Source organism: Onychostruthus taczanowskii, unplaced genomic scaffold (assembly GCF_017590055.1).
Source record: "Onychostruthus taczanowskii isolate IOZ18803 unplaced genomic scaffold, ASM1759005v1 scaffold176, whole genome shotgun sequence".
NCBI classification, from domain to species: Eukaryota; Metazoa; Chordata; class Aves; order Passeriformes; family Passeridae; genus Onychostruthus; species Onychostruthus taczanowskii.
Genome location: NW_024498973.1, coordinates 276574 through 303305, shown reverse-complemented (window position 1 = coordinate 303305; position 26732 = coordinate 276574). Strand labels below are relative to the sequence as shown.

Here is a 26732-nt window from a genome sequence, read left to right as displayed (position 1 = left end):
GGAAACAGCCCCAAAACCGTGCCCCCCACCTCTCAGCGCAAGAGGCAGTGAATAAAATGTGTTGGGGAGAGATGCTGTGTGTCAGCGGGACGGGAATCAGATCGGGAACAGTTGGGGTTTTTGCTTCGTCACTAAGCAGTGACTCTGTGGGACCCAGCACAAGAAAAACAGGGACCGCGTGGAGCAAATCCAGAGGAGAGCAGGGAGATGCCCCAAGGCTGGAGCCAGGCTGGGAGAGCTGGGGGTGCTCACCTGGAGAGCAGAAGGCTCCAGGGAAAGCTCAGAGCCCCTTCCAGGGCCAACAGGGGCTCCAGGAGAGCTGGAGAGGGACTGGGGACAAGGGATGGAGGGACAGGACACAGGGAATGCTTCCGCTGCCAGAGGGCAGGGATGGATGGGATATTGGGAATTAGGAATTGTTCCCTGGCAGGGTGGGCAGACCCTGGCACAGATTTCCCAGAGCAGCTGTGGCTGCCCCTGGATCCCTGGAAGTGTCCAAGGTCAGGTTGGACATTGGGGTTGGAGTAGCCTGGGACAGACGGAAGGTGTCCCTGCCATGGCAGGGGGTGGCACTGGATTACCCACTCCATTCCAACCCACACCCTTCTGTAAAGAATCGGATTTTGGGATGAAAAGAGGCATTACAAAGCAAATCAACCCGGTCTTAGTGGAGGCAAGGAGATTTTTCCAGCAAAAAGGAAGCAGACACTTCCATGCCAAGTGGGTAATTTCACCTGGGCTCCTGCCAGCAGGTGCTCGAGGGAAGGGAATTTTACCTTCCCCTCCAGCCCACTGGGCTTGCCAGACAGGCTCTGACTCCAGGACCTGCTGATCCTGGGAAGAGCAGGAGGTGTTGACAGCTTCCACATCCCAGGGCATCAGAAGAAGTCTCAGAGGAAGCAAGACGACTGGGAAGAAGCTGCTCTCGGGTAGAGGGATATTTATTTTGGGTTTGCGTGGTTTATCTTGGTTTTTCCCCTGACTCGCTAGGAAGCATCTGAGATTCTTCTAGAGAAGCATCTGATTCCCTAGGAAGCAGCCTGAGGAGGAATCTCGTGGGGGAGTTTAAATTTGGCCTCATTAGCTCATCTTCCTGCAGAGGCACCCCGAGGAAGCACAGCTCCATTTAACTGAAGAACCAAAACCCAGGGCCAGGCCTTCACCACCCTCACAGGGAAGGATTTCTTCCCAATTTCCCATTTAAACCTCTTGGAAATGCCATGAACTCTGCACCACACTTGTCAGGAAGGATACTGAGAAAATGTAGGAATGTTTCAGCTCAACTCTGGGAGATTTCCCTGTACCTGAAAACCCCCAGTCTCCAGGTCCAGAATCCCAGAAAGGTCTGAGCAAGCTGGGATGAGACAGCTGACAAAAAAACCCAAAACAAAACAAACAAAAAAACCCCAAAAAACAAACAAACAAACAAACCAACCAACCAACAAACCAAAAACAAACCTAAAAATAATTGATTTCCCAGAAAGTGGCTTAGTAGCCTCTAGAAGCAAACTGAATTTCAGTCAAAACTGGTTGCTCAAAGTAACCAATCCAAACAATGCATTACAATTGGGATTAAAAAAATTTCCAAGGCTTTTTTATAAGTCTAGGGCATCAGAATGGCTTTGTGTCCTGATGGAGGAACCTTCCCTGGCATTCTCAGTGCTTTCTCCACAGGGATTAGAAACGTGGGACAAAACAAAGCTGCTCCTGCACTCGGAGCCCTGAGCCAGGATCAAGCCAGGAGCCTCAGGAAAAAGACAACAGCCACAAGGAATGGGGGAACTTCCCCCAGAGATGGGAATGTTGGTCCAGGAACATTGGAAAATTAAAGCTAATTAATACTCATGTCAGAAACCCACTTGTGCCATTCCCAACCAGTGAGACATCCACAGACAATCCAAGTAGGCAGATAAAAATGACATTTTATTTTGTGAAGAACATTTGAAAAATAAAGATGAAAGCTCTTCCAGGCTTTGCAAGTAACCATCAGAACCCAGAGAGTCACCAAGACTCCATTTTCAAAAGGTGTTTCCTCTCCCCAGCCCTGTTTTCCATGAACTCTCTCATTGTGGAATGGCCCACAAGAGTTTCAAGGAAGAAAAAAAAATGCATTTTGAGCCAACAATAGAAATAACCCAAGATTGGTTCAGTGCAGGTGCTGCTACATTACACTTGAACAAAGGCACAAAATTCCCACTTGGAATTTGTATTTAAATTTCTCCAAACTTGGTGTTCTCAAGGAAAGACCAGAGTTATTCAAGCGGGGAAGGCTGAGCTCAGTCCAGCTCTCCAGCAAGAACCAGAGGAACTGAAGTGACAGCAAATAAATCCAATGGGCTGGAACCATGTGGGAACACAAACCTTTGGAATCAGCACCTCTGATCCCTGCTGTAAACCCAGGCTCCCAAGAACACCTGATATGGAAAGAAGGCGACACAAATTAAGATGGGAAAACATCCACTGCCCTCCTCTCGGGCAGAAAATGTATCCATGAAACTGGGATTTCAGAATCCAAGTCAGTGAGGACATTAAACAGCCCCAAAAAGCACAGGAGCACCTGCTGAATGCTAAAGATATGCAGAGAAATAAATAATAGTGTGTTTCATGGTGCTTTTCACTTCTTTTGTTTTGCTGCTAGCAAAGTGTCAGTTTTTACATTTATGGTGTCTGAAATACCAGAGTAGTGTTAACCTATAAAAGGTACATGAAAAATCTCACATTAGCCAAAATTTGAGGAATCTGCTCAACTGGCAGCTCCTCTTACATACAGCAAATAGGTCAAATATTTACTGCAGCCCCCAAAAGCAAACTTGTGTTTTGACCTGTCATTATCACAGATTTAATTCAGGATAATCAGGCTCAGTTTGGAGTTAATACTTCAGAGCCTTTGACCTGGAGCCCAGCTCAGTGAGCTGCTCAAAGTCAGCTCAGGACACCGAGAGAAACAGGTTCTCCAATGTAACAGTATCAGAAGACCTGGAAAGATGAGAAATGAGGGAAACTCCTCTGAAGAGGAGCACTGAAAATAAATCCCAGCCTTTTTCCTGAGTACAATAAAACCCACTGAAAATCAAACATCGGATCTGTCCATTTTTTCCAACCGTTTTCCCTGTTAATGAAGTTCAGGGACAACAAAAATGCCCTAGAAATTGCAAAATTAAGTTTATGGGCAACAAAACAAGCCCCAGAAACTTCAAAATCTAAGATTACATCACTGTTGTTCCATATCACAAGATGTCTCCAGGTTTTACATCTTGACAGATCCTGGACTTGTTCTTTTTGAGCAAATTTCCTACACTCTGCTCAGAGATTTCCACATTGCCTTCATTCTTAGGGCTGACTCCAGCTCGACAGACTTAGGTTTAGAGATAAAGAGAGAAAAGCAAATTCTGGTATCAGCAGCAACTTCAGTGATCAGAGATGGGAAACAATTCTAAAAAGAGATGATTATGACTGCATTAAATCTCAGTAGTGATGGTGCAGGAGGTCAGATCTGACCCAACAAAGCATTTTGGATGGTTAAAAAAGAGTCACTGAGAGGTTATACAATATATTAATCCTTTTCCTCCTCCATAAAGTGCATTTACTCAGCCTGAGAGTAAGTACCACACTGCGAAAGGGACTTGAAGCACTTCCCCAAGAGAGAGCAGAAGAAAATCAGAGTTATCCTGAATCCTACAGCCAGTTTGTGCCTCAGGGATCCTTGAGGACACTTTGGGAAAGCCCCTCTTGCTGCTGGAGCTGGCCCTGCAGGCCAGGTTAGCACAGGGTGGTGTGGGCAGAGCAGCTCCTGGTGCTATCTGAAAACCCCCACGCTGATGGAAAGAGCCACTTCTGGTTTGCGGGGCTTTGTGGGGAGCCTCTCCTCGGGGAAAAGGGGATCCTGGACATGCTCCTGGCGGCTGGAAAACACAAATAACCTGGTTAATGTTCAGTGCTGGGCCTTAGCAGGGTGAGCCTGACCTGAACTGTGAGTTCCAGTGAGCTGTGCAAGGCCAGGCCAGCCAAGGGTTCATTTTCATCTCCATGGTGTGTTCCAGGAGGGAAAACCATGAGGCTCAGTGGAGGAACACTGAGAGCCAGGAGTTTGAATTATCCAGGTGCTCCCTGCAGGATTACCATTGGCCTCAAAATTTATCCAATTAGGCTGAATCATGGAATGGTTTGGATTTCAAGGGACCTTAAGGACCACCCAGAGCCACACGGGCAGGGACACCTTCCACTATCTCAGTTGCTCCAAACCCCTTCCAACCTGGCTGTGGACACGTCCAAGGATTGGGCAGCCACAGCTTCTCTGAAAAGCAGCAAACACTTTGCATACTTCTAAAGAAAAATGAAACTAAATGCTCACTACCTTTTCCTCTTTTCCAGAGCCAGCTGCCTTTGCTTCTCTTTCCCAATGTCATCCCTGACAGTGCTGAAGTCCTTGGTGTCATCAAGGAGAAGGTTCTGTTACGAAAAAGGATTGGAGAGATCAAAGTCAAAAGGTAAAACTATTTCCCAGTTGACACAATAAATTCCCAGATTGTTTCTTTTGACTAGTTTTGCACTGATTAATTTCAAGATCATTAGAATTGCAATGGTTTGAGTTGGAAGGGATTTAAGGATGATCCAGTCCCACCCCTGCCATGGGCTGGGACACTATCTCAGGTTGCTCCAAGCCCCATCCAACCTAGCAAGGAACACTTCCAGGGATGGATTTCTTCCAACAGGCTAAACAGCAGGACAGGACATCACATTTTTCTCCTACTGCTCTAAACCCAGACAGAATGTTCTTTCCTTGTAACTAAGCCTGATTTCTAGCTGAGAGCTCAGTGCTGGGTAATTCTTTTTCACACCATAAAATAGAACTGTCATCATTCAGAAATCCACAATATGAAACAGTTTGTGTCTATAATGTGATTTTCTAAGGGCACTTCCTTGGATTTTACTATCCAGGAGAAAAACGAATAACAGCAGCAGCAAGAAATTTCCTATCAACACAATGCAGTGTCCAAACCCACATCCCAGTACTCCCAGAAATGCAGCAGGATGAGAGAATGAGAGAAAACCAGGAAGAAATGCAAAGGGAACATTGCCTGAACCAGATCCTTGTGCAATAATTAAATCCAGGGAAATTTACCTTCACTCCAATGATGTCTCCATCCTTCAGGTGGTAAGGTGCTGACTGCAAACTCGCCTGCTTTTTCCTTCTTTTCCTCTTGGAGATTTGCTGTGTCTGAACAAAATCAAAGCAGAAGAGTTTGGAATTCTCCTTAAATTCAATCCCTAAGGAACTGCAGCCCAGACCAACACGTACTCCTCTCCAATAATTGTTGGATTCTGTCATTCCAGATCTTACCCAGCTAGATATTGGCAGCCACTCAAATCTCTCAGGGAAGTATTTGGCTATTTCAATTTTATCTACAGGAAGACAATAGTGAGAAGCCACTCTCTGCCTCAGAGCCCAGGTTGTGCATTCCTTGGAGATATCCCACACCAAATCCCAGGAGCTGGAGTAGTCCCTCTCTCCTGGTATTCCCATCTGGACTCGAAGCAGCAGCTCTTGAGGGCTGGCAGCAGGATAAGAGAATGGAAATTCTTGTGAGCCATGCTTTCAGAATTCCCAGCTTTCCCCCCGCCACACCGCCCTCCCCTCACTGTTTGTGGAAAACAATAAACAACTTCTAAGGTTTTCCCACATCCTGAGAGCCCTGAAGTCAAAAGCTGCTCAGTGAAGGCTTCCCTCAAATGCAGAGCTGTAAGAAACAAGAGAAATAAAGATCTTGAGCTCTTACCCCAAATTCTCTTCTTCTTGCAAGGGTTCTATGCAGATTTCCACTCTGGCACCCAGTCTGTAGTCACTGAAAACAGAGCAGAGATTGTCTACATGGCTCTGGAGCTGAGCTGGGACAGCTGGAGGTGCTCACCTGCAAGGAGACCCCAGAGCCCCTTCCAGGCCCTAAAGGGGCTCCAGTAGAGCTGGAGAGGGATTGGGGACAAAGGATGGAGGGACAGGACACAGGGAATGGCTTCCACTGCCAGAGGGCAGCGATGGATGGGATATTGGGAAGGAATTGTTCCTGTGATGGCAGTGAGGCCCTGGCACAGGGTGCCCAGAGAAGCTGTGGCTGCCCCTGGATCCCTGGGAATGTCCAAGGCCAGGCTGGATGGAGCTTGGAGCAACCTAGGACTGTGGAAGGTGGCCCTGCCCATGGGACTGCTCGTCTTTAAGATCCTTTCCAACCCAGACTTGGCTGATGAATCCCCCCACAGTCCATCCCAGATCCAGCCTGCTGCACATTCCCCAGAGAACCCACCTGAGTCTCCTCTTGTTGTCCCGTAGGAGCTTCCCGGGGCGTTTGTTGTCCATTGTCCAAGCTCTGAGGAACGAGGGCAGGGGCACAACCTGCTCCTGGCAGCAGGGTAAGGTCAGAGCCTGAAAAACAGAAATACTTGGTCAATAATTTTAGCAGCCAGTCTCCCTGGAAAAATAGAAAACCACTGGATTGACTCTCAAAAAAGAGGGCAACTTATTGAGATTTATTCCACACCAGCTGTTGCTTGTGGCTGTGAGCAAAATACTCACTTTTCAACCTCAAAGGGAGTTGGATTTCCCTCCCTCTCAACAATTCTCAACTCAACTTCCATTTCCAAAGTACCCAATTTCTTTTTTTTAACCAGAATTTCAACAACTGGGAGGGAATGAGGCTGTGGCAGTCGCTGCCTCAGCCTCTGGCCAAGTGCTGAGCTCCTCTAAGCCCTTCCCGAGGGCACAACACTTCCCATGCTCAGCCAGTTCTCCTTGATCAAGCTGCAAACAGTCTTCCATAGCAGTAGCCTGGCAGAGCCCAAAACTGAAGTCACACCCAAAAAATAAGTGTTGGTATGGAGCAGAATCAGGTGAGAGATCCTTCCCCATGTGGTTCAAGTAGAACAATCACTGCTTCAACCACACAGAGCCTGTTGGTAGGACTGGGTTATACATTTTTTGTGGGTTTGGGGTGGGTTTTGGGTTTAGCTTTTTCTTTTAGGGTGTTTTGCTTGGTTTGGTTTTTAGTGTATTAAAACCATACAAGGGTATTTTAGTTTATGGCCGAACAAAATGAGCCAGACCTTCCTGGCTGCCAAACCTGTGCACCCCAAAGCAATTCTTCATTCATCAGATTCCACATACAGAAATTAAAAAAAAAAAAAAAAAAAAAAAAAGGATGCAGAAAACTAATACAGGAATAATGTGGAAATGGCAAAGTGGTTTTTTAGGAGGTGCTTGTTTTATGTGTGCTTCCCATGGAGAGATTTTACACTGAAATAAAGACACAAGCTGCCAGGCAGAGCTTCAGCTGATAAGCAACGAGGCTCCTGCAGGCCAGGACACATGACAGGAGGATGGGGACAACAGGGACACTAAGGAAGTGTCTGAACTACGTGCTCCAGCTGCCTCTTGGTACTTACCAGTGACCATGGCATAAACACCATGGCACAACAGACTGGAGACAGGGGAAAAGGAAATAGAAAAGAGCTGTTAATAGAGCTCGAGTCATCACAGCGCTGCTGCACAGTCCAACACAGGAGAACATCTAACCTGCATCTTCAGATCTTCCAGAGAGGCCTCTCCTGCTATCTCTATCCTGCCAGCATAACAGAGATCCAGGCCTGGGTGGGTGGGTTCTGGTGGAGCTTGGAAGGGGGGAGAGGGAGGAGGAAGAAACAAATAACAGAAGAGTCAACGTGATTTGCATAGTCCTGAGAGATAACAGCCACTTCATGGTCACATCTCACTTAAGAGAAGGAGTCTGGAGTCCACTTAGAATGCACAGGTATCCCAGACTGGTTTGAGTTGGAAGAGACCTTAAAGGTGACCTCATTCCAACCTCCTACCATGGCCATATCCAGCACACAAAATACATCCTAATAATTTCCAAACAGTTCCCATACAGATCCTATACTGAAAATTTTAGAGCTAGGAGCAGTTATTGCCATTGATAAATGGTGTTAGTTATTGGGTAAGCCTACTGCAAGCAAAGCTGAACTGCTCTTAGCTCCACTACTGGAATCAACAGGGGAGAAACTGAAACGCAGAAAAGGTTTGAGGTGGAAGGACAAAAATGCAAAGAAAACTTCTTCGAGGGGAGGGGTCCTACCTGCAGCACAACTCAGCATCAGAGGAGTATTACTTTTAATACAAAATGAAAAATAAATTTGTTCCCCATTTTCCAATTCTCTTATTTCCACTTCATTTTCTCCTCCCTTCTCAACCCTCACTTGATTTTGCTGCCCTGGCTGGTTTTGGATTTGATCTTTAGGAGAGCAAACACAGTTAAAACACTGCAATTAAGGTCTTTGATACTATTCAGGGTTTACCCATCCTTCCTTTTACAGCTTACCAAAAAGTAACACGGCCTGAAGGGAATTCATTGTGCCTTCAGGAGTCTGGCATTTGAAACCAATCACATCTAGGCTCATGAAGGACATACTTTACACTGCTGCCACTGCCTAACATTCTAATCTATGTTAGAATTTTATGAGACTGAATCTACAATTTTTTGAGACTGACAAATGACGAGCCCCTGCTATGAAATTTAGTGGTATTTTGAGCCAATCCATCTGAGGAACATCCCTACAACAGGATTATCCAGCACTTATGTCCAAAACTGCATCTGTCTCCTGAGTGGTCCTTTCACCATAACCTTGATGCAACTCATGCAGCCCATCCTAGGTTTCAGAAGGGCTTTAAGGCTTTGGATTAAAATTTGGATTTGACTTAAAGAGCAACTACAGGTGATTGCTTTCAAAGCCTGGCCAAGCTCACCTGCTGCAGCAGACACCTGTAAAGCCTCCATCTTCCAGGTGATCCCATTCACCTGGTCTTGTGCATTCTCTCCATGTTTCTTATGGCTTGAAGGCTTCAGCCACCAGATAGGGATTTTCAGGAAGCCCTGGAACGGAAAATACCAGGTGGCTCAAGCGTTGTGTGCAGACAAGGTGAAATTTCACCTTTAGCACAGGAAGAGAGAAAAGATTTGTTTAAAAGTAAGCTCCAAGTCTCCAGACACTGCCCACTCTCCTTTTACCTTTTCTGGAAGCTTTCCTTCAGTTATAACCAAAGTGTCTCCTCTGCAAACATTGAGCTCCTTCAGGGTAGCATTCTGCAGGAAGAGAAAGCACAGGAACCCTGTCAGCCCACAGCTGCCTTTCACCCCCGGGAGCAAAGAACCAATGGATTAAAACAGGCTGCTCTTACTTCCTGACTTAATGCTTCCCCTGCCTCGTAGCACCAGTCAAGCCTTCTCAAATGCCAGTTGTCACCTACCAAAACCAAAAAAGACACACACACAGAAAACTGATCAGTCAATAACACCAGTGTGGGAAAATATTACAAAACTCTTAACAAGTGTCAAGGTTCCTTTTTCTTTTGTTCTTTATTTTTATTTGCTTTTTAAACACAACTCTGGCTAAATGAATTATCACTTTCATCTTCCCCAGACCTTTTGCTGTATGAAAATAATCTTTCATTTGCACAGATCTCCCTTCTTCACCTATCTAATTATTTTCCCTGGTTTCAGAGGACAGAAGGTATTCCCATGTGTCAAATTATCACTTGAATCTATGTCAAGCTCTTTAAATAAAAACAGTATTATAAAAACTGCGTGTTTAGAATTCTTTCCCCTCCTCCCATTACAATGACATAGATCATTGAAAAAACTTACACAGTTTAGGGTAGGAAAACCTGTCTTAAAAATATTTAAAATTCCTTTAAAAAATATGGAATTAACAATACAACTAACCTGATAATCCAGATTTCTCCAGCATTAAATTGAGACACTGAAAGAAGAAATACAGGATGAGAGTTGTGTCAATGCTGAGGCTGGGAAATAAATTTTTCTAGCAAGCCTATGCTAGAATTTTCTGACATAAAGAATGACTGATTGCTGGTCAATTCTTAAAACAATATAATTAGATAGACAAGATGTATATGGGCTATATATTAAACCCTTCATGGATTAGATGGTTTTCAGGCAAAAAATTCACCACAGCAGCTGAGCCAGCATTCCCAAGCTGGTAAAAAATTAATCATGTGATGTCAGTTTCTTCCTTTACACAAACAAATTCTGCCCCACAGTTTGCAGATGCACCTTAAAAAAATAAATATATCAAAGCTGCAAATTCAACACTGGGCTGGTAGAACCAGAGTTGCCTTCACTCTGTGCATGGCTCTTGCCAACTCTTCTTCCTCCAGGTCTGTGCAAGGAATGTTGCCCAGGAGCTTGGATGCAGAGCTGTGGGAGCAGCCAGCCTTACCTCGCTGACAGAGGCAGTCTCCTCCACAACTATCTCCATCTCAGGGCTGCAGCTTTGGTCACTCCCAACCATGAAGTACAGGAAGAGCTGAAAATCCAAAAGCAAACTATCAGAACAAATAAGGAAGTGTAAGAACAATTCCTGTGGCAAGAATGTCATCAAAAAGCACTAAAATGGCACAAAAAGCAAAGATAGTTGAGTTATGGCCATCAACAATCCTCCTTAGCCACCTGTGGTCTCTAGAAATGCACAACTACTCCTTCCCATGCACATCAAAGCCAGGTTGGACAGGGCTTGGAGCATCCTGGGATAGTGGAAGATGTCCCTGCCCATGGCAGGGCATGGAATTGGATGAGTTTTAAGGTCCCTCCAACCCAAACAATTCTGGGATCCTGGGATATTTACAACTTGCACGTTCCAAGAGCAATATCCCCCCCTTTTTTCCTTTACTCCCTTTAGAAAGTCCCTGCACCAGGCTCCTCCCATCCCACACTGCTGTACCTGAGTGGAAGTTGGAGCTTTCCCACGGCACAGCCCGAGCAAGCTTCCCATCTTCAGTTCTGCTTCCTTGACTGTGTAATCCTCAGGCACTTCAGGGAGGACAAATAAAAACATCAATTTTATCATCCTCAGAGCAAGCTAAAACCCTTCAGTGCTCTCTGGAGAGCTTGTTCAGCCCTGACAGCAGATCTGTGAGTGTCCCATGAGGAGAACAAAGGCATGGAGATCTCCCAGAGTCCATCAGCAGCACAGGTGAATTAGGGATGTAAGCAATAAAACCAAGCTGAACATTTCAGCTTAACCCCTGACTTTGTATTGGTACTGTTAATTAACTTTAAAACTGGGAAAAAAACCCCACAAAACTGGTTCAGTTAAGCCTGGGACTCAGGGGAGTTATGTGTGGGTAACTTCTCCCAGCAGAGAACAGAGGCTCAAAATCTCCCCAGTGAGTTTCTTACAGAACAGTGATTCAATAAATCAATTTACCTGGAGACAGAAGTTTCCCATTGCCACTAACAGGTCTAAGACAGCTCTTGTTTGCTGCAGCAAAAAGGGCAGGAAAGAGAGAAGTATTAAGTAATTCAAATAGGAATAAAATAGGAATTTGACTCAGAATTTCAGACAAGTAACACCTTGAAGATTAATTACAACAGGTTTATCTTAGAGGTCTCCCTCTGTGACATCAAAAATTGAACTGGAGAGAGACTCCTCGAGACTCCAGAAACATTCTCAGCTTTTATTCTTTCACTGAAAGGAAAATTCTACCACTAAACCCACTGAAAAGCCAGTAAATTACAGCATTAGGAGACTGATAAAGCAGCTGAACACTTACCCAGCTCCTCCTCCAGCTGAAGCTCCCGGATCGCTTTCATTTTGATATCTGACATCACCTAAAAGACAGGGATGTTAAAAGGGGTATGAACATCTCCAGCGTGGAATGCCACTAACACCCTTGCTTGTTCAAGTGCCAGTGCACAAAGATAATCCTTCCCCTCTCTCCTAGCTCTGGTTACTGACACCATCTCAAACTTCCATTTACAGGATGGTGCAAAGAGAAAGGTATTTGACACTAAAACACTGCACTGGTTTAAGCCACCTGCAAATAGCCCAGGGATTGTAACTCTGAGCTCAGCACTAATTTCAGCAGGGAAAAGCTTCATCCCTGAGGCTACATCGAATGAGCCATGCCAAGTGCAGGGGCCAAGCTGTTCAGGAAAGCAGAGTCCTTACTGTTTCAATAGTGGCAGTAATTTTAACGTGTTTCTCCTCCTCTTCCCCCCCACAGAAGTTTTTCACTTGGAGCCAGCTGATGTCATAGGTGAAGGCAGTCAAATTCCCACTTGCCACGTTGACAAAGCTGTGGGAATCAGCAGTGCAAAGACAGTCAGAGACAGGAAAACTAAACATTAGCAGGGCTACATCACTCACCAGCACAGCTCCCAAATAAGCAATGGTGCCAAAGTCATTCACAGTGATGGCATCTCACACAGCAGAGGCCTCAGGGAGCACAGAGTGTCATGAGAGCACAAATTTGCCCCTGGGAGCTCTGGATTCACTGAGTGTGCGTTGTTCCCACCAGGTTTTTCCCCCTTTACAAGTATAAATCAAAGGTTGTGACTGCTGCTGCATTCTGAGGGCCAGAAAAACCTTACAGCTGATGAATAACTGGTCTCCAAAACTTAAGAGGAAAATAATTATATTTGTAAGCTCAAAGTGATAATTAGTTACGAGAATATATACTGTTAGTATAATTTGAAGTAAAAGGTTTTGCCAAAATTGCTTTTTTGTTTCATTACAATCATAATCAAAAATGTTACCTCTGGTCATGACTGTCCAAGATCAGCACAGAGCACCCATCCCTGAGCCCAACACTTCGGACTGTTTCCTTCATGTCTTCCTCATGGAAAACTTCCCAGTTCTTGGCTTCTGTTTCTGCTCCTGAGCCGTTTTTGAGGATGATGCCCCCGGCTGGAGCCAAGGCAGAGTGCAGCTGCCCCAGGCTGGTGCTGCAGGAGAACACGTGCTGGGCCTCGCTGAAGTGCTGCCCCTTGCTGCCCTCGTTGTGCTCGGCCAAGCGAAGCACGTTGAGCACCACGGGCTCGTGCTCAGGGCCCGCCAGCACCTTCGTGCCTCCAACCTGAGGGAAAGCAGGAAGGAATGCCAGCTTTGTGGGGGGCTGAGCCAGAAAATACAGGAGAGACTGGGCAGGGAGAAAATTGAGACCAAAGTGGACACTCTCCCCATACAAACCAACCTCCTTGAGCAAATTCGTACTGAACAACCAACCAGAGTAACCCACGGATGTTGGGAGGAGAAAGAAAAATGTTATCCAGAGAAGCTGTGGCTGCCCCTGGATCCCTGCAAGCATCCAAGGCCAGGCTGGCCAGGGCTTGAAGCAGCCTGGGATAGTGAAAGGTGTCCCTGTCCATGGCAGGGGGTGGAATGAGATCCTTAAGTCCCTTCCCAAACCATTCCATGGTAAGCAGCTGGAAAACCAGGGGACACTTGGCAAAATCTAGGACACAGGAATTTAGCCCCTCAGGACATTAAAGAATTAACCAAATGTGACTGAACATTGTGACTTGACATTTTAAAAGCTTGATTTTTCTGATATTCAACCTAAATTCAACCTAAGCTCCTTGCTGAAGAAAATTTAATGACACAAAAGCTGCAATAGAAAAAACTATACAAAAACCAAAACCAAGACAAAACTGACTCTGTTTCTAAATGTTTGGGTGGTTTTGTTTAGTTGGGTTTTTTTTTGTTTGTTTGTTGGGGTTTTTTTTTTTTTTGTTTTTGTTTTGTTGTTTTGTTTTTTGTTTTTTTTTTTTTTTGAGAAAGTCAATATCAAATGGATATTTTACAATAAAAATAATTTAAAAGCAGCATTTTATTCCACTGGAAAGAGAGAATAAAATGCTGTGCTTCACAACCACTTCCAGGTTAAGCAGAAGCTTTAATATTAAAAGGAAGATGGAAAACTACAAGAGCAGCACAGGATTTCCAGGAGACCTTGCACAGTCTTATCTCTTCAGAGCTGACAAAGAAGGAAATCTTGGTTCCTTTACCTCTTTCCCATTCCAGACAAAGACGTCTGCTCCATCAGCCAGCCCAATGCCATGCAGGGTCAGCTCATCTCCTAAAAAATAGGAGCAAATCATCAAGTTCTTGCTCCCCACAAAACACACAAACAGGGTCAGCAAGTTTTTAAAAGTCACTACTCTTAAAGAACTGTTACAAGTATGGGGAGGAATACTTAGAGCAGCTCTGAGTGTCTCTCTATTTTGATGTCAACACCGTGGAGAGTTGGGTTATGTTCTGGTTCAACAGTGATTTTCTGAAGCTGACCACAGAGAACATAACATTGGAAAGTTACTGAGTAAGTTGTTAAAGACTGACACTTAGAATTGCCTAACAAAGCAAAGTTGGAGACAAAAATGAGAGTTTGTAAAACTGATGTACCCTTAATAAATTAATGAACTCTTTATATGAGCATTTCCCTCTACAAAATTCCTACTTCAGCTGAAGTCTAACCTACATTTTCCTTTGATGTCACCCTGGCTCCTCTCTTCTATCCTCTCCTCCACCTATTAGGCCAATCGTATGAAAGCAAACATCCACAGGCAAATCAAGGGCAAGACACAGACTGATACATTCTTGTCAGCAAATGTGCTTAGCTTGCTTAAGATCTACATTTCACAACAAGGATTTCACAGCCAAGTCTCAAAATCATTCATTCCACTAATAAGAGTGAAATAAGTAATTTAAATAATTAAACATGAGTTTGAGCTGGAAGAGTGTTCAGTAATACACATCTCCAGGACAGTTTATAGATGAAATCTTTGATGGCTGCAAGAATTAAAATACAGCAATAGCATGGAGGCCTGGCATGCAGTGCTCTTACCATCAAGCACCTGGTACAGGTGTAATCCTGCCGGTAAAGGCTTGGCCATGCTGAGAACCATGTCCCCTTCCCAAGACTCCAACATCTAATTGGGAAAAACAACCAGAAAAGTTAAGTCAAATAACAGTGAGCAGTAACTCACAGCACTCACAATAACTTCAATCTGCTGAAAGCTGCCACAGCCTGGCTCCCAAGCTCACTTGGTGACACTCAGTTGGTGAGTCCTTGACAAGACAAAGACAACTCTGTCACAAAATGAAATATTAAGAATAAGGCTGGAGTTCTGCAGTGTCAATCCATGGCCATGCACATGCTGCCCAAATATAATAAATTAGCTCATGTGAACTTTGAAGTCTCCATTGTTAAAATTCCAGCAATTTCATGGCTTCAAGAACAGACCCCACACCACTCTTTCCTCCCATGTAAACTCCTATTAAGTTTTTAGCCTCCTAAGCTCCATTTACTGTTGAAAGTTTCTCCCTGACACAAAGATTGCAGCATAAATCTATTTGTAAAGGTTGCAATGGCTCAAGTAAAAATGAAGTTTGAGTTTATTTGATAGAGCAGGTACCTGGAACACTGCCTGCCGGAGGTCTCCCAGAGTCTTCCTTCTGTCGATCGTCAAATCCACCACACTCTCTTTCCAAGAAAGAGAAGGATGCAAAGCCCCATTGTGGAACTTATAGCAGGAGCTCAGGTGGAGATGTAAATCAATGCCATTGTTTGCTGAGTCACATTCAGCTCTTTGGGAGAACAACACAAAGTGGTGAATTTAACACCAAACAGATGTTTCTGTGCAGCTCTCCTGGAACTGATCGCGCCAGGTTAAATTCCCTGCCACATCCCCTCCTCCTTTATACCTGTAGCAGCAAACCTTTATTTTTTTTAAAGGAGTGGAATTCACTCAGAAACAGAATCCCAGGATGGTTTGGGTGGGGAGGGACTTAAAGCTCATCCAGTCCCACTTCTGCCACGGGCAGGGACATCTGCCCTGACTCCAGGCTGCTCCAAGCCCCATCCAAGTGGCCTTGGACACTTCCAGGGATAGGGCAGCCACAGCCTTGTGGGAAATATCCCATAAACTGTAACTCTTGTGTCTGTATTTTGATATCTTAACTTTGATTCAGGTGTATCAGCACCTGTGTCCCTCAACACAAGGGAAAGTTTTGTCCAACCTGAATACCACAAGCTCTTCACCTTTCTGGCAGAGAATATAATTTCTCTGTAAATTCACCATAAACCAAGTCCTTCGCCCTTCTCCCAGTGAAGAATTCCCTCTACAAACACAGTTAAGATACCACATTCCAATCTCTTTCCAGAATTGCAGTGATTTTTACCAGAGAAATGGTACCATTTGAAACTGTATCTTTCCCTTGAAATTCTGTAGGCTGCCTGCTAACAGGGAAGGCAGGGAACCAGCAGAATATGGACATAGAAATTATATTCTTCAATTAACCTCTGACATTGAACCATCTCAGTTCTCAAAGAATTTCTTTCCTTTTGAATCCCTTGGGAGTCCTGCAGGTAAGAGCTGTTTGAGTACAGTGACAACAGTATACCTCTTTTTTTGCAGCTCTGTATTAGCAGCATTCATTTCATTCAGCAGGTGCTCAGGAATTTGGTACCTTGGATTTCCACGTGCTGCAACAAAAAAATATAGGCTTAAAATGTGGTTTAGAAAACAAGAAAATTATCAAGAGGAGACATTACAGTACAATAATCACTGAAAACTCAACTGCAGGATGATATAAAGAACAAACAAATGCTTTTACTCCTTCCAGTTCAACCTTTCTTTAAGGGAAATTAACACATAAATACCATTAGCAGCAAGCTAGTTTGTTTCAGCTGATGCTCTGCCATTATTTGTGGAGCATGCTAAAAAAATTAGTCAGATACAGCAAATCAACATATCACCACCTCCTTATATCTTCATTTGAATCTTTTTTCAAATGATCACTACAAGGAAAACAGTGGAAAATAAAGCTTGGAAAGGACAAAAAAGTGCTCCAGAAAACATGTTAAAAGCAGGAAGCCCCCCCCAGAATCTCCAGATGAGCTTTGTGTACCTTCAGGAGGCCTCTTCAGCTGAGCTTTTCTGTAGAACAGCATGTAGGCACTCTCTTTACCCTGGAATTGCTTCTCAATATCCTTCTCCTTGATGGGCTGGACTTTGGAATCATTCAGATCAAACCAGTGGCACCCAGCAGAAGCAGCCCTTGGCCTTGGGGGGTTTTTCTCACAGTTCCACTGGACATCATTCTTCTGGGAAGGGCTCTGGAGATTTTGTCCATGAGAATCCAGCTTGAACAGGAGCTTATGTGTTTCCTTCAGGCTGACCTTATTTCCATCAGGACTCAGCTGGAATATCTGAGGATGATTCTGCAAATACTGAAAGGGAAGCAAGGACAGGATGAAGAAGTTTTAAATGCAGCAGCCTGCATTAAGCTGCTCCACCTGATTGTCCTCGAAGTAAAACACAAACCTCATTAATTCAACCCTCATTTTATGGTGCTTCCTCACGTATTTTCACAGTTTACCTCCGTAAAAGCCTCACAGCTACACTTCACACCTACATTTAAATATTTATTGTGGAAACTGCAAGTAGCTCCCTTCAAAAAACAAGCAAATATCAGTTTTCCACCTATCTACAACACAAGTGCTGAAGTATTTATCATAAGACATCATAAAATACAGCAACCAACTGGAAAACTGCACTAGAAAAAAATACACAAAGTCTCAGGCAGACAATTCCTTGGGAATCTTATGCTCTCCAGCCTGCTAATTGATATTACAAACCTCTCCTTGCACATGCTAATCCCAGGGTCCGTATTCTCAATTACCATCCTCCTAACTATTCAATAATATAAATGATTATAAAAGCTATCTAAAACCAAAGGTAGCAAACCTGTGATTACCTTTCGTAATGGTCCATATTGCTTTCTGTATTTCTTATTCCAGGACACCCCTTTCTTCTCCAGTAATTTCTGCCCTAATTGATCCACGGGAATTTGTTTAGCTTCTTCCTGCAGAGAAATGAAAAACTACGATAACAAAGGCTACAAAAGTCAAGGGGTCAACACAAAGCCAATTTGGAAGTGTTTTAATCATTCCTGGTTTTTAATAAGCTACTGTAGCATCATATGGAGCTGCGCCAGGGGGGTTTAGGTTGGATATCAGAGAAAGGCTCTTCCCCCAGAGCGTGCCCAGGGTCCCCAGGGAATGGGCACAGCCCCGAGGCTGCCAGAGCTCCAGGACAATGCTCTCAGAGATGAACAAGCTGGGATTGTTGGGGTGTCTGTGCAGGGCCAGGAGCTGGATCAATGCTCCTTGTGGATCCCTTGCAGCTTTGGATATTCTGATTCGTTTTGCAACAGCTTTGGTGAGCAGCTTTAGAAATACTCTAAAAGGACCTCTGTCTGTACCAAGAGCCACTGTTAATATTAAAGCCAAGTTTTAAATGCCTCATGCCAAGCTCAGAAGAGCTCTGGACACTTAAGCCTGCCCACTCTCACAAACGCCAACTCCCTGCAGGTTCCCTAGCTCCAAAACCAAAGCAATGAACTCCTTACATACCATACCTCTAATAAAATCCCTTTTAAGACTGCCAGTGGATTTTCTGTATCTTTGGCATTCTCAGTGTCTCTTAAAGCCTTCTCTTCAATCAGCCCATTCTCTTCTTCCTGGGTGAGAAAGACACTCACAAATATTGTGGTTTCACACACAAACAGAGGACTGGAGTATTCTGTGCTGACATCATCATGCACAATTTAGGAGTGTGAGGACATTCTGTTAAAGTGCCCTTCTCAATGAGGCAAGACACACAAAGCCTCATTAAACTATTAGTTAAGTTTGGATGCCACATTCATCCACTAGCTCTTAATACTTTTCTGAAAAGTACAACCTCTAAAGCAAGGAAGAAAAGCCTTTAGGACTTACTTGGAGTTGCCAGTTTCCTAATTCATCCACATCTCTGATATAAACATGATAGTGTCCTCCATAGCAGCCACCTTTGTGTATAATAACAGAGAAGAGCTCATACATGTACTCTGAATCATCCATTTCAGTCTTTAAAGAGAAAAACAATAATTGTAACAACAACTGAGGTCAGTCTCCCACACAAGGACAGCTTTATACCTTTAGCATCACTTCAGAGATTTCTCAGTGTGTGTTTGCACACGCAGAGACTGAAATGGCTTTTGAGGGCTGGGGACACAAGGAAGCACTGGCACAAGCCACAGAGCAATGCACAGGCTGATAAATCATAAAATCCCAGAATGGTTTGGGTTGGAGGGACCTTAAAATTCATCTGGGCTCCTTCCAGGGGAAGGGACAACTTCCACTAGCCCAAGGTGACTCCAAAGTCCAGTCCAAGCTGGCCTTGGACAGTTCCGGGGATGGGGCAGCCACAGCTTCCATGGCAATCTGTGTTATTAAACAAGCAGGATTCTGAGCCATACTGGAAACTCAAAATATTTTCAATTTCAGTGTTTGTTCACAACCAAACCTATTTTGTTTAAAAGAGGAGAGAGAAAAGAAGCAACACTTAGAAACCCTAAAACTAGGGAGGGGGAAAAAGGCTTCCTCAAATTCTAACACTGAGAAATTTCCAAGCTTGCATTGCAACACTTCAAGAAGAAAAATGTCTGTTCCATAAGAGTGCCTCTGTTGTGTTAAGAATTAAAATTTGTCATTAAGCCATGGCATAGCTCAGTTCATAACCAGAAACATATTTATGAATGCAAACAGAGATTCCAGAGAAAAATGGAATAACTACAGGCACCTACAGCACATATAGCTCAATTTATCCAAGATGCTATCAGAGAATAACCACACAAAAACAAATTTCAATTTCCATTTCCAGATAATTATCTTCCTCTCGAGGAAAGGTTCGATAACTTTTGGGTTATTATTTTACCCTTCCCCCTTGTAGCTACAAGGTTGCTCAATTCAAAAGTGGAGGAGGACACCACAAAGTCACTCAAATACCTGACAAAATGCAAAATAAAAGATAACCTTGAGCTGTGGGTTCTCTGCTGAGCATACAGAAAATTTTAACAAATGTTAACAGTGCTCACCTGCTCACAGAAAGGCTTCAGGTTGATCTGGATGGGGAATGTGTAGCAACTTGTTTCCTTGTACCTCTCACACTTCTCAAAGTCAAAGTTGAACCTCAGGAGGGAGATAGTGAGGAAGGGAGGCAGCTTGCGTAGTTTAGCAGACTGGGAAGGGATTTAAGAAACACTCTAAGCACAGACCCAGAACAAAACTGTGCTTCCACCTTGCTGTGGTCAAATCCTTTTCCACCAAAGCTTTGTTACCATCAGAGACAAGATCAGTGCTCTGACGGTCTTGGTGAAGACATTTTGAAATGTCTTCACCAACTATCAATTTCCCTTCCAACTACACAACTTAAAAGTGACCCAGCTCTTCTCCCCCTGTTAAGCCCCACATCCTCCTTGACTAGTGATCACCAGTCCCACACCTGATCCTGCCACAGCAAATAAAGGACATTGGTAAAATTCCAGTCAGTAATGAGCCCACGGGCTCTATACAGACAGTCATAGAACAAGCAGGAGCTAAAGTCTCTCTCATTTCTACAGGGGAGCACCCTCCAGGCAGGAAAGCCAGCATAGTCCATTTTAATGATTCCAGATTAATCCAGATCTGATCACTTGATGGATGAGCCCATCAAGAACCCCCATGAGAAGTAAAACCAACTATCTTATACCACCTGTGGCAGCAGGTGTGGGCTCCATGGCCACATTTCTGAGCCTTTCCAGTGTCTCCATCCTCCTCTCCACTTCCAGAGCCATAACAGGAACACACACCGGGTTTAAGAAATCCCCTGCATTAGGAATTCCATTTGCATCCATAGCCTGGCAACCCCCAGCTCTGTGATTTCCTACCAAGATTCAGAGTTCCCACTCTCCTCCTGCATGGATGAGCACTTGTGAGGGGCAGAAAACTTACCCTATACTGCCTTGAACCCAGCTCAGTTAAACCTCAGCCAGCCCTTGCAACAAGACACGCGAGGCACTGCTCAGAGTTCCTGAACTCCCAAATCACTGATTAACCTGGCCTGACCTCAGCTTCCCTTTGAACTACTCCTTCCACATCCAGAGGGCCGCAGGGTTTGGATTTCACCCATCCTGCAGGAGGCCAAGGAGCCCTGCTGCTGTGGCAAGGGCAGAGCACAAAACCAGCCTGAGTCTCCACAAAAGCTTCCCTCCACAAAAACAGAGCAACAGATCCCATTCCCTGCACAGAGCAACAGCTGCCCGTTGTTCTTCTCTCTCATTTGGGTTCTCCTGAAGTAAGTTTCCATGATTTCTCTCATTGCACATTTTTATTTTATGCTCTAACTTATCTTTTAGCCAATCCTCCAGAATGCCCAGAGCAAGGTGCAGCAGGTGTTGAATGAGTCAATACTTTCCAAATCATACCACACCCCATGGTAGGGACAAAAAACTGCAACAACATTAGGGAAATGAGCCGCAGGAGCTTTTCTTGACATCCCTGTTGAGGCTTCATAGAATCCCAGAACGGTTTGGGTTGCAAGGGACCTTAAAGCCCATCCAGTGCCACACCCTGCCATGGGCAGGGACACCTTCCACTATCCCAAGCTGCTCCAAGCCCAGCCTTGGACACTTCCAGGGATCCAGGGGCAGCCACAGCTTCTCTGGGCATCCTGTGCTGGGGCCTCCCAATTCTCATAGGGAAGAATTTTTTCCTAACACTCCAACTAATCCTACATCATCCCACCCCAAGGTGTTACCTTTGAAGCTTCAACCAGTTTATCACAAGCTCCACATCGATACAAGTTGTCATTCTCAAAGTATTCTTCCTCCACATACATGTTCCACAGGGCCTCCTCCAAGCCAGCCACACCTTTCACTGCCACTGTGAGGTCTAAGAAATCCTCCTGTGCAGAAAGGACAACAAGAAAGTAGTTCTGAGGGGTGTAAGTTTGTGGGGTTTAGAAAGATACCCATCCTCTTCATCACAGTGGTGGGCAAAAAAACCTCACACAGCCACAGAAATTAGTTTTTAAAAACTAATTTTTTAAAATTACAAAGAGAATACAAGACTGTCAAGGTACGTTTTGCTGTTACCTCACTGCGCTCTGTGCTAACCACATCTATTAAAGGCAGGGCTTGTGAACTCAGAAGATGCAAAACATTTGGGATTTTTACCTCTCATTTAGAAAATGCAGCCCAAGACCTGAAGTCCAATACTCACTACCTGGACTCAATAAGGCACTCAACAAGGATGACATTATTTTTGGACTTTAAAAACAAGAACATTTAAAGTCAACAGCCTGAAGAGAACCCCCCAGTGGAAGACCCCTAGCTTTACCTGTCTCTCACTGACGTTCTTGCACTCCTTACAGACTATCTGGTTGACAACAATGCCATGGTACAGGCGGTTGATGAGGTCGTGGCCCGATGTCCCCACCAGGGAAGTCTCCAAAGCACTGAAGAGGATCCTGTTCAACTCCTGCACATCATGCTGCCTCATCTCCTGCAGGAGGGAAACCCAAACAGGAAGGAATGAAACACTGCTGTGCTTGGCCTGTGGCTCAAAAATAACATATCAAGTGTCCCAGAGTCTCAACATACATTTACTCCTTGAGTCGTAAAGTACTACATCTATTATTGTTACTTTGGTCATGCTACAACCCATCTAAGACACTTCCACCTGGGTAGAATCATAGAATTCCAGAGTGGTTTGGACTGGAAGGACCTTAAAGATCATTTTGTTTCACCCCCTGCTATGGGCAGGGACACCTTCCACTGTCCCAGGATGCTCCCAGCCCCAGTGTCCAACCTGGCCTAGGACACTTCCAGGGATCCAGGGGCAGCCACAGCTGCTCTGGGCACCCTGTGCCAGGGCCTGCCCACCCTCCCAGGGAACAATTCCTCCCCAGTATTCCATTTACACCCATTCTCTATCAATTTGAAGCCATTCCCTAGATTTAGATTAATCTCTGACTGACACAGTTCAACTTGGGTAAGAATCTAAGTATCTGAGCCTGTTGGAAAAACACTCTTGCAAAAACAAAGGAAAAGCAAATGGAATTGTATCTAAGAGCACAACCATCTTCTGTTCCTCCCTGCAAACAGCTGCCATGGAGTCCATGTCGAGATCCAACAGGATACACCAAGAGCTGACCCAATCCAACGTAATCTCCACAGGTTGAATCATTTTAAGGTATTTCCCAAATGCCAGACTTCCAGAACCCATCTGTGTGCAGGGAGAAGTGAGTGGGGATGGAGAAGGGCACCTCGTGGCTGCTCCAGCCGAAGCTCTCGGTGAGGTCAGCGGTGGATGCAGCCTGCTGGTCCAGGAGCAGGAGCTGAGCAAAGAGGCGCTGCAGCTGCAGCGGGATGATCCGAACCTGGCGCGGCAGCAAGGAACAGAGCCAGCACGTCAGGCACAGCCCGCGCAGCGGCCACCCCAGCACGAGCAGGGCAGCTTACCACAAAGCCGCTGCTCAGCCCCCCCGGCTGATAAACCACCCCTGGGTGACGAGCTACCCCCGCCTCCTGCATAACACACGTCACTCGGTGCACACCAAGCAGGCAGACTCAGCTCCCAAAATTCTGCAGTGCCTCACCCTACACAGCCAAGTGGAATGGGTTAGGGTGGGAGGGACCTCAAAGCCCATCCCATTCCACCCCTGCCGTGGGCAGGGACACCTCCCACTACCCCAGGTTGCTCCAAGCCCCAGTGTCCAGCCTGGCCTTTGGCACTCCCAGGGACCCAGGGGCAGCACAGCTGCTCTGGGAATTCCATCCCAGCCCCACCCCACCCTGCCAGGGAACAATTCCTTCCCAATATCCCATCCATCCCTGCCCTCTGGCAGTGGGAGCCATTCCCTGTGTCCCTCCATCCCTTGTCCCCAGTCTCTCTCCAGCTCTCCTGAAGGGCTTGGTGGTAGGGTGGAATGAGGTGGGAGGGAGAACACCTCAGCAGAAACAGACTCCATGTCTGATTTCTGAAGTAAAACCTGATAGCAATGAAAGCTTAGAATGCTGTGAAAAATCCAGTATCAGCCAGACCAAACTGCCTCCCAGTGTCAAATTTAGGTTTTCACTCATTTTCATAGGTTTCACATGAACTGCAGCCATATTCCTCCAAATCAACATCAGACAGTGATGAACAGGAAAATTCCCAGCACCTTTGCATCTGGTTTCCTGCTGTCATCCAGAGTGCCGAGTTCTTCAGGTCCCAGGGAGAACAAAGCCTCTGCAAACGGTAAAAAATTGTTATTTAAAATGACAACATCCCCTCTTTAAAAAATTTAATGTATTTTAATGTCAAACACTATGATTTTGTTCTGCAATAATTTATTTAAAGTGAACTGTGCCCCAAAATCACCTGAGTTCACTGTGTTTCTTAAATAAATAACCAGAAGTGCAAGTCTCACTAAAATATCAATCCCTACATTATTTTAAGAAGGTTTTGAGCACCTTACCTCTAAATTCAGGTGTAAAAAGCAGAGTCTGCAGAAGGGAATTGAGGTAGCAGGTCCCACCCTGATTTTTGATTCCACTGAGGTTGGTGAAATCCCTGGGAGCTGGAGGCTCAGACTCTCTGGGCTTTGATTTCTTCCCTTTCCCATAGTGATTGTTGGAAATAAAGGAGAAATCCTCTTCAAATAAGTCCCCAAACATTGTGAAGGCAGAAGAGCCCTTTAAAAAGATACAATAAATATCTACTATAAAAAATGCAGTTGAACCCAGCCACCTCAAATCGTCCAAAATAAACCTGGAAGCCCTGACTAAAGAATTTGTTTAGATTTTCTTCCATCTTATTCTGGTCATTCTAAAAATAAGCCCATGTAAAAGTGTAAATTAATTTAACAAAAAAAGGGTGAATTAAAAGCATTTCTGTTGCCACAGGTCTATGCAGCCCTTTCACCAGGATCCAACCCACCACAATTCCATTTTGCACAAAGCTGTTATTTATTCCTGCAAGTGAACTACCCCCTACCTTGGATTATCCTTTTCCACCTCCTCCAAACCCCTGGCACTCTTTCATCTGAGACATTAAAGCTGAAAGATTTTGAAGTTTCACTTTCCTAATGAACATAAATAGGAACTAAACCACCTTGCATCAGCTTCTCCTCCTCTGAATGCAGCTCCTGACTGCCTTAAAATCTCTGTGAAGTCCCCTCCTCCCAAGCTGTTGCATGGAATTCCTGGGCTTGGCACACAACCCAAGCTGTCTCCCAGCCTTCCTTCCCCTTTCCAGTCAGGTCTGCTGCACTTCAGATTCTTCTCCTCCCTGCATCTCCTCCCAGCAGCTCCTGAGTGGATGGTTTGTCCCAAAAAAGGGCCATATCCAGGAGACACCACCCACCCACCTACCTACCACTCTGGAGAGGCACTCGAGTGCCAAATCCTCCCTCGCTCCTTATTTCTGGATCCTCCTTCCCTTAAAAACCACCCAGGAACAGCAGCTGGAAGGGATTCTGGATGGCCCAGGGACAGCTCAGAGCACAGGACCTCAGGCTGCAACGAATCCATGGCAGGAGAAACCAAAATCCTGGAATAAATCCATGGCAAGGGATCCCAAAACCTCTCTAATAAACGCATGACAGGATTCCCAAAATTCTCTAATACTTCCATGACAGGAGGTCCACAAACCCCTGTAATAAACCCATGAGATTCCCAAACCCCTCTAATAAACCTATAGCAGGAGATGCCAAACCCCTCTAATAAATCCGTGACAGGAGACCCCAAACCCTTTCAATAAAGCCATGGCAAGAGATCCCAAACTCCTCTACCAAACCCATGGCAAGAGATCCCAAACCTCTCTAATAAATCTGAGAGGAGATCCCAAATCCCCCTTATAAACCCATGGCAGGAGTTCCCAAACCCTTTCAATAAACCCATGCCAGGAGTTCCCAAAACATTCTAATAAACCCAAGGCAGGAGATCCCAAACTCCTCTACCACACCCATGGCATGAGATCCCAAACCCCTCTAATAAATCCATGACATGAGATCCCAAACCCTTTCAATAAACCCATGCCAGGAGTTCCCAAAACATTCTAATAAACCCAAGGCAGGAGATCCCAAACTCCTCTACCACACCCATGGCATGAGATCCCAAACCCCTCTAATAAATCCATGACATGAGATCCCAAACCCTTTCAATAAACCCATGCCAGGAGTTCCCAAAACATTCTAATAAACCCAAGGCAGGAGATCCCAAACTCCTCTACCACACCCATGGCATGAGATCCCAAACCCCTCTAATAAATCCATGACATGAGATCCCAAACCCTTTCAATAAACCCATGGCAGGAGATCCTAAACCCTCCCAATAAACGCATGCCAGGAGTTCCCAAAACTCTCTAATAAACCCAAGACAGGAAAACCCAAACCCCTCTAATAAACCCATGGCACAGGATGCCAAATCCATGACAGGAGACCCCAAATCCCTCTAATAAACCCACGTTAGGGAATGCAAAACCCTCTAATAAATCCGTGACAGGAGTTCCCAACACCCTCTAATAAACCCATGCCAGGGGACTCCAAACCCCTATAACACACCCATGCCAGGAGCCCCAGGAGCCCAGCAGCCTCCCCCGGGCCGGCGAACCCCTGCCCCTCAGGGCCCCCTACTCACCGTGCCCAGCCCGGCCCTACGGCCACGGGCCGGCGGCCGCCGCCATACTTGTTGTGTGGCGCAGCGCAAAGCACGCCGGGACCGGCGGCCCGCGGGGAGGGCGGCGGGGCGCGGGGCATGGCGGGAGCTGTAGTTCCACCGGCGTGAGGGTAGGGGGAGTCGTGGCCATCTGTGGGACCACCATCCCTGGAAGGGTTCCAGGACACATTCGATGAGGGCTTGGAGCAAGCTGGGATAGTGGAAGGTGTCTCTGTCTCCGTTCCACGGGGAGGAACGGGATGAGCTTTAAGGTCCCTTCCAACACAAACCATCCTTGCATTCTACAAACACCAGCTCCCTCTTTCAGACAGCTGTTTTCTGTCGTGGAATTATTACAGGGATTTGAGACATCCTGCCATGGTTTTATT

General features: G+C 45.4%; 1 protein-coding gene across 7 annotated transcripts; it reads right to left on the bottom strand.

Annotated features, from left to right (window-relative positions):
- Positions 1-1902: 1902 nt before the first annotated feature.
- Positions 1903-26374, bottom strand: USP40 (ubiquitin specific peptidase 40). 7 transcript variants are annotated; one of them, XM_041400249.1, is made up of 33 exons: positions 26326-26374; positions 25060-25237; positions 24165-24381; positions 23868-23935; positions 22971-23084; positions 22043-22207; positions 21462-21608; positions 19762-19905; positions 18623-18751; positions 18265-18366; positions 17602-17709; positions 16753-17074; positions 16246-16327; positions 15258-15429; positions 14687-14771; positions 13851-13921; positions 12600-12919; positions 12013-12139; positions 11615-11672; positions 11269-11322; positions 10783-10871; positions 10282-10368; positions 9768-9804; positions 9224-9288; positions 9054-9128; positions 8792-8918; positions 7565-7659; positions 6300-6418; positions 5778-5843; positions 5342-5552; positions 5123-5218; positions 4355-4449; positions 1903-3902 (listed from the first exon to the last, which is right to left on the bottom strand). In XM_041400249.1, exons 3-33 carry the CDS (start codon positions 24361-24363, stop codon positions 3797-3799), a joined length of 3735 nt encoding a protein of 1244 aa, XP_041256183.1. In that variant the 5' UTR covers positions 24364-24381; positions 25060-25237; positions 26326-26374; the 3' UTR covers positions 1903-3796. The 7 variants fall into 7 exon arrangements, 6 of the variants coding, with proteins under 6 accessions (XP_041256183.1, XP_041256179.1, XP_041256182.1 ...); XM_041400245.1 differs by lacking the exon at positions 22971-23084 and adding an exon at positions 22784-22930; XM_041400248.1 differs by lacking the exon at positions 22971-23084 and adding an exon at positions 22784-22930 and having other exon boundaries at positions 7565-7650.
- Positions 26375-26732: the final 358 nt, after the last annotated feature.

Bases quoted from the DNA above. Each gene is read 5' to 3' on its own strand.
- USP40 (XM_041400245.1), bottom strand. From the start codon at position 24,363: ATGTTTGGGGACTTATTTGAAGAGGATTTCTCCTTTATTTCCAACAAT. The intron at 5,844-6,299 runs GTGGGTTCTCTG...CTCTGTTTTCAG, and splicing joins GACAACAAGAGGAGACTCAG to TGACTACAGACTGGGTGCCA. The intron at 4,450-5,122 runs GTAAATTTCCCT...TTTTCGTAACAG, and splicing joins GAGACATCATTGGAGTGAAG to AACCTTCTCCTTGATGACAC.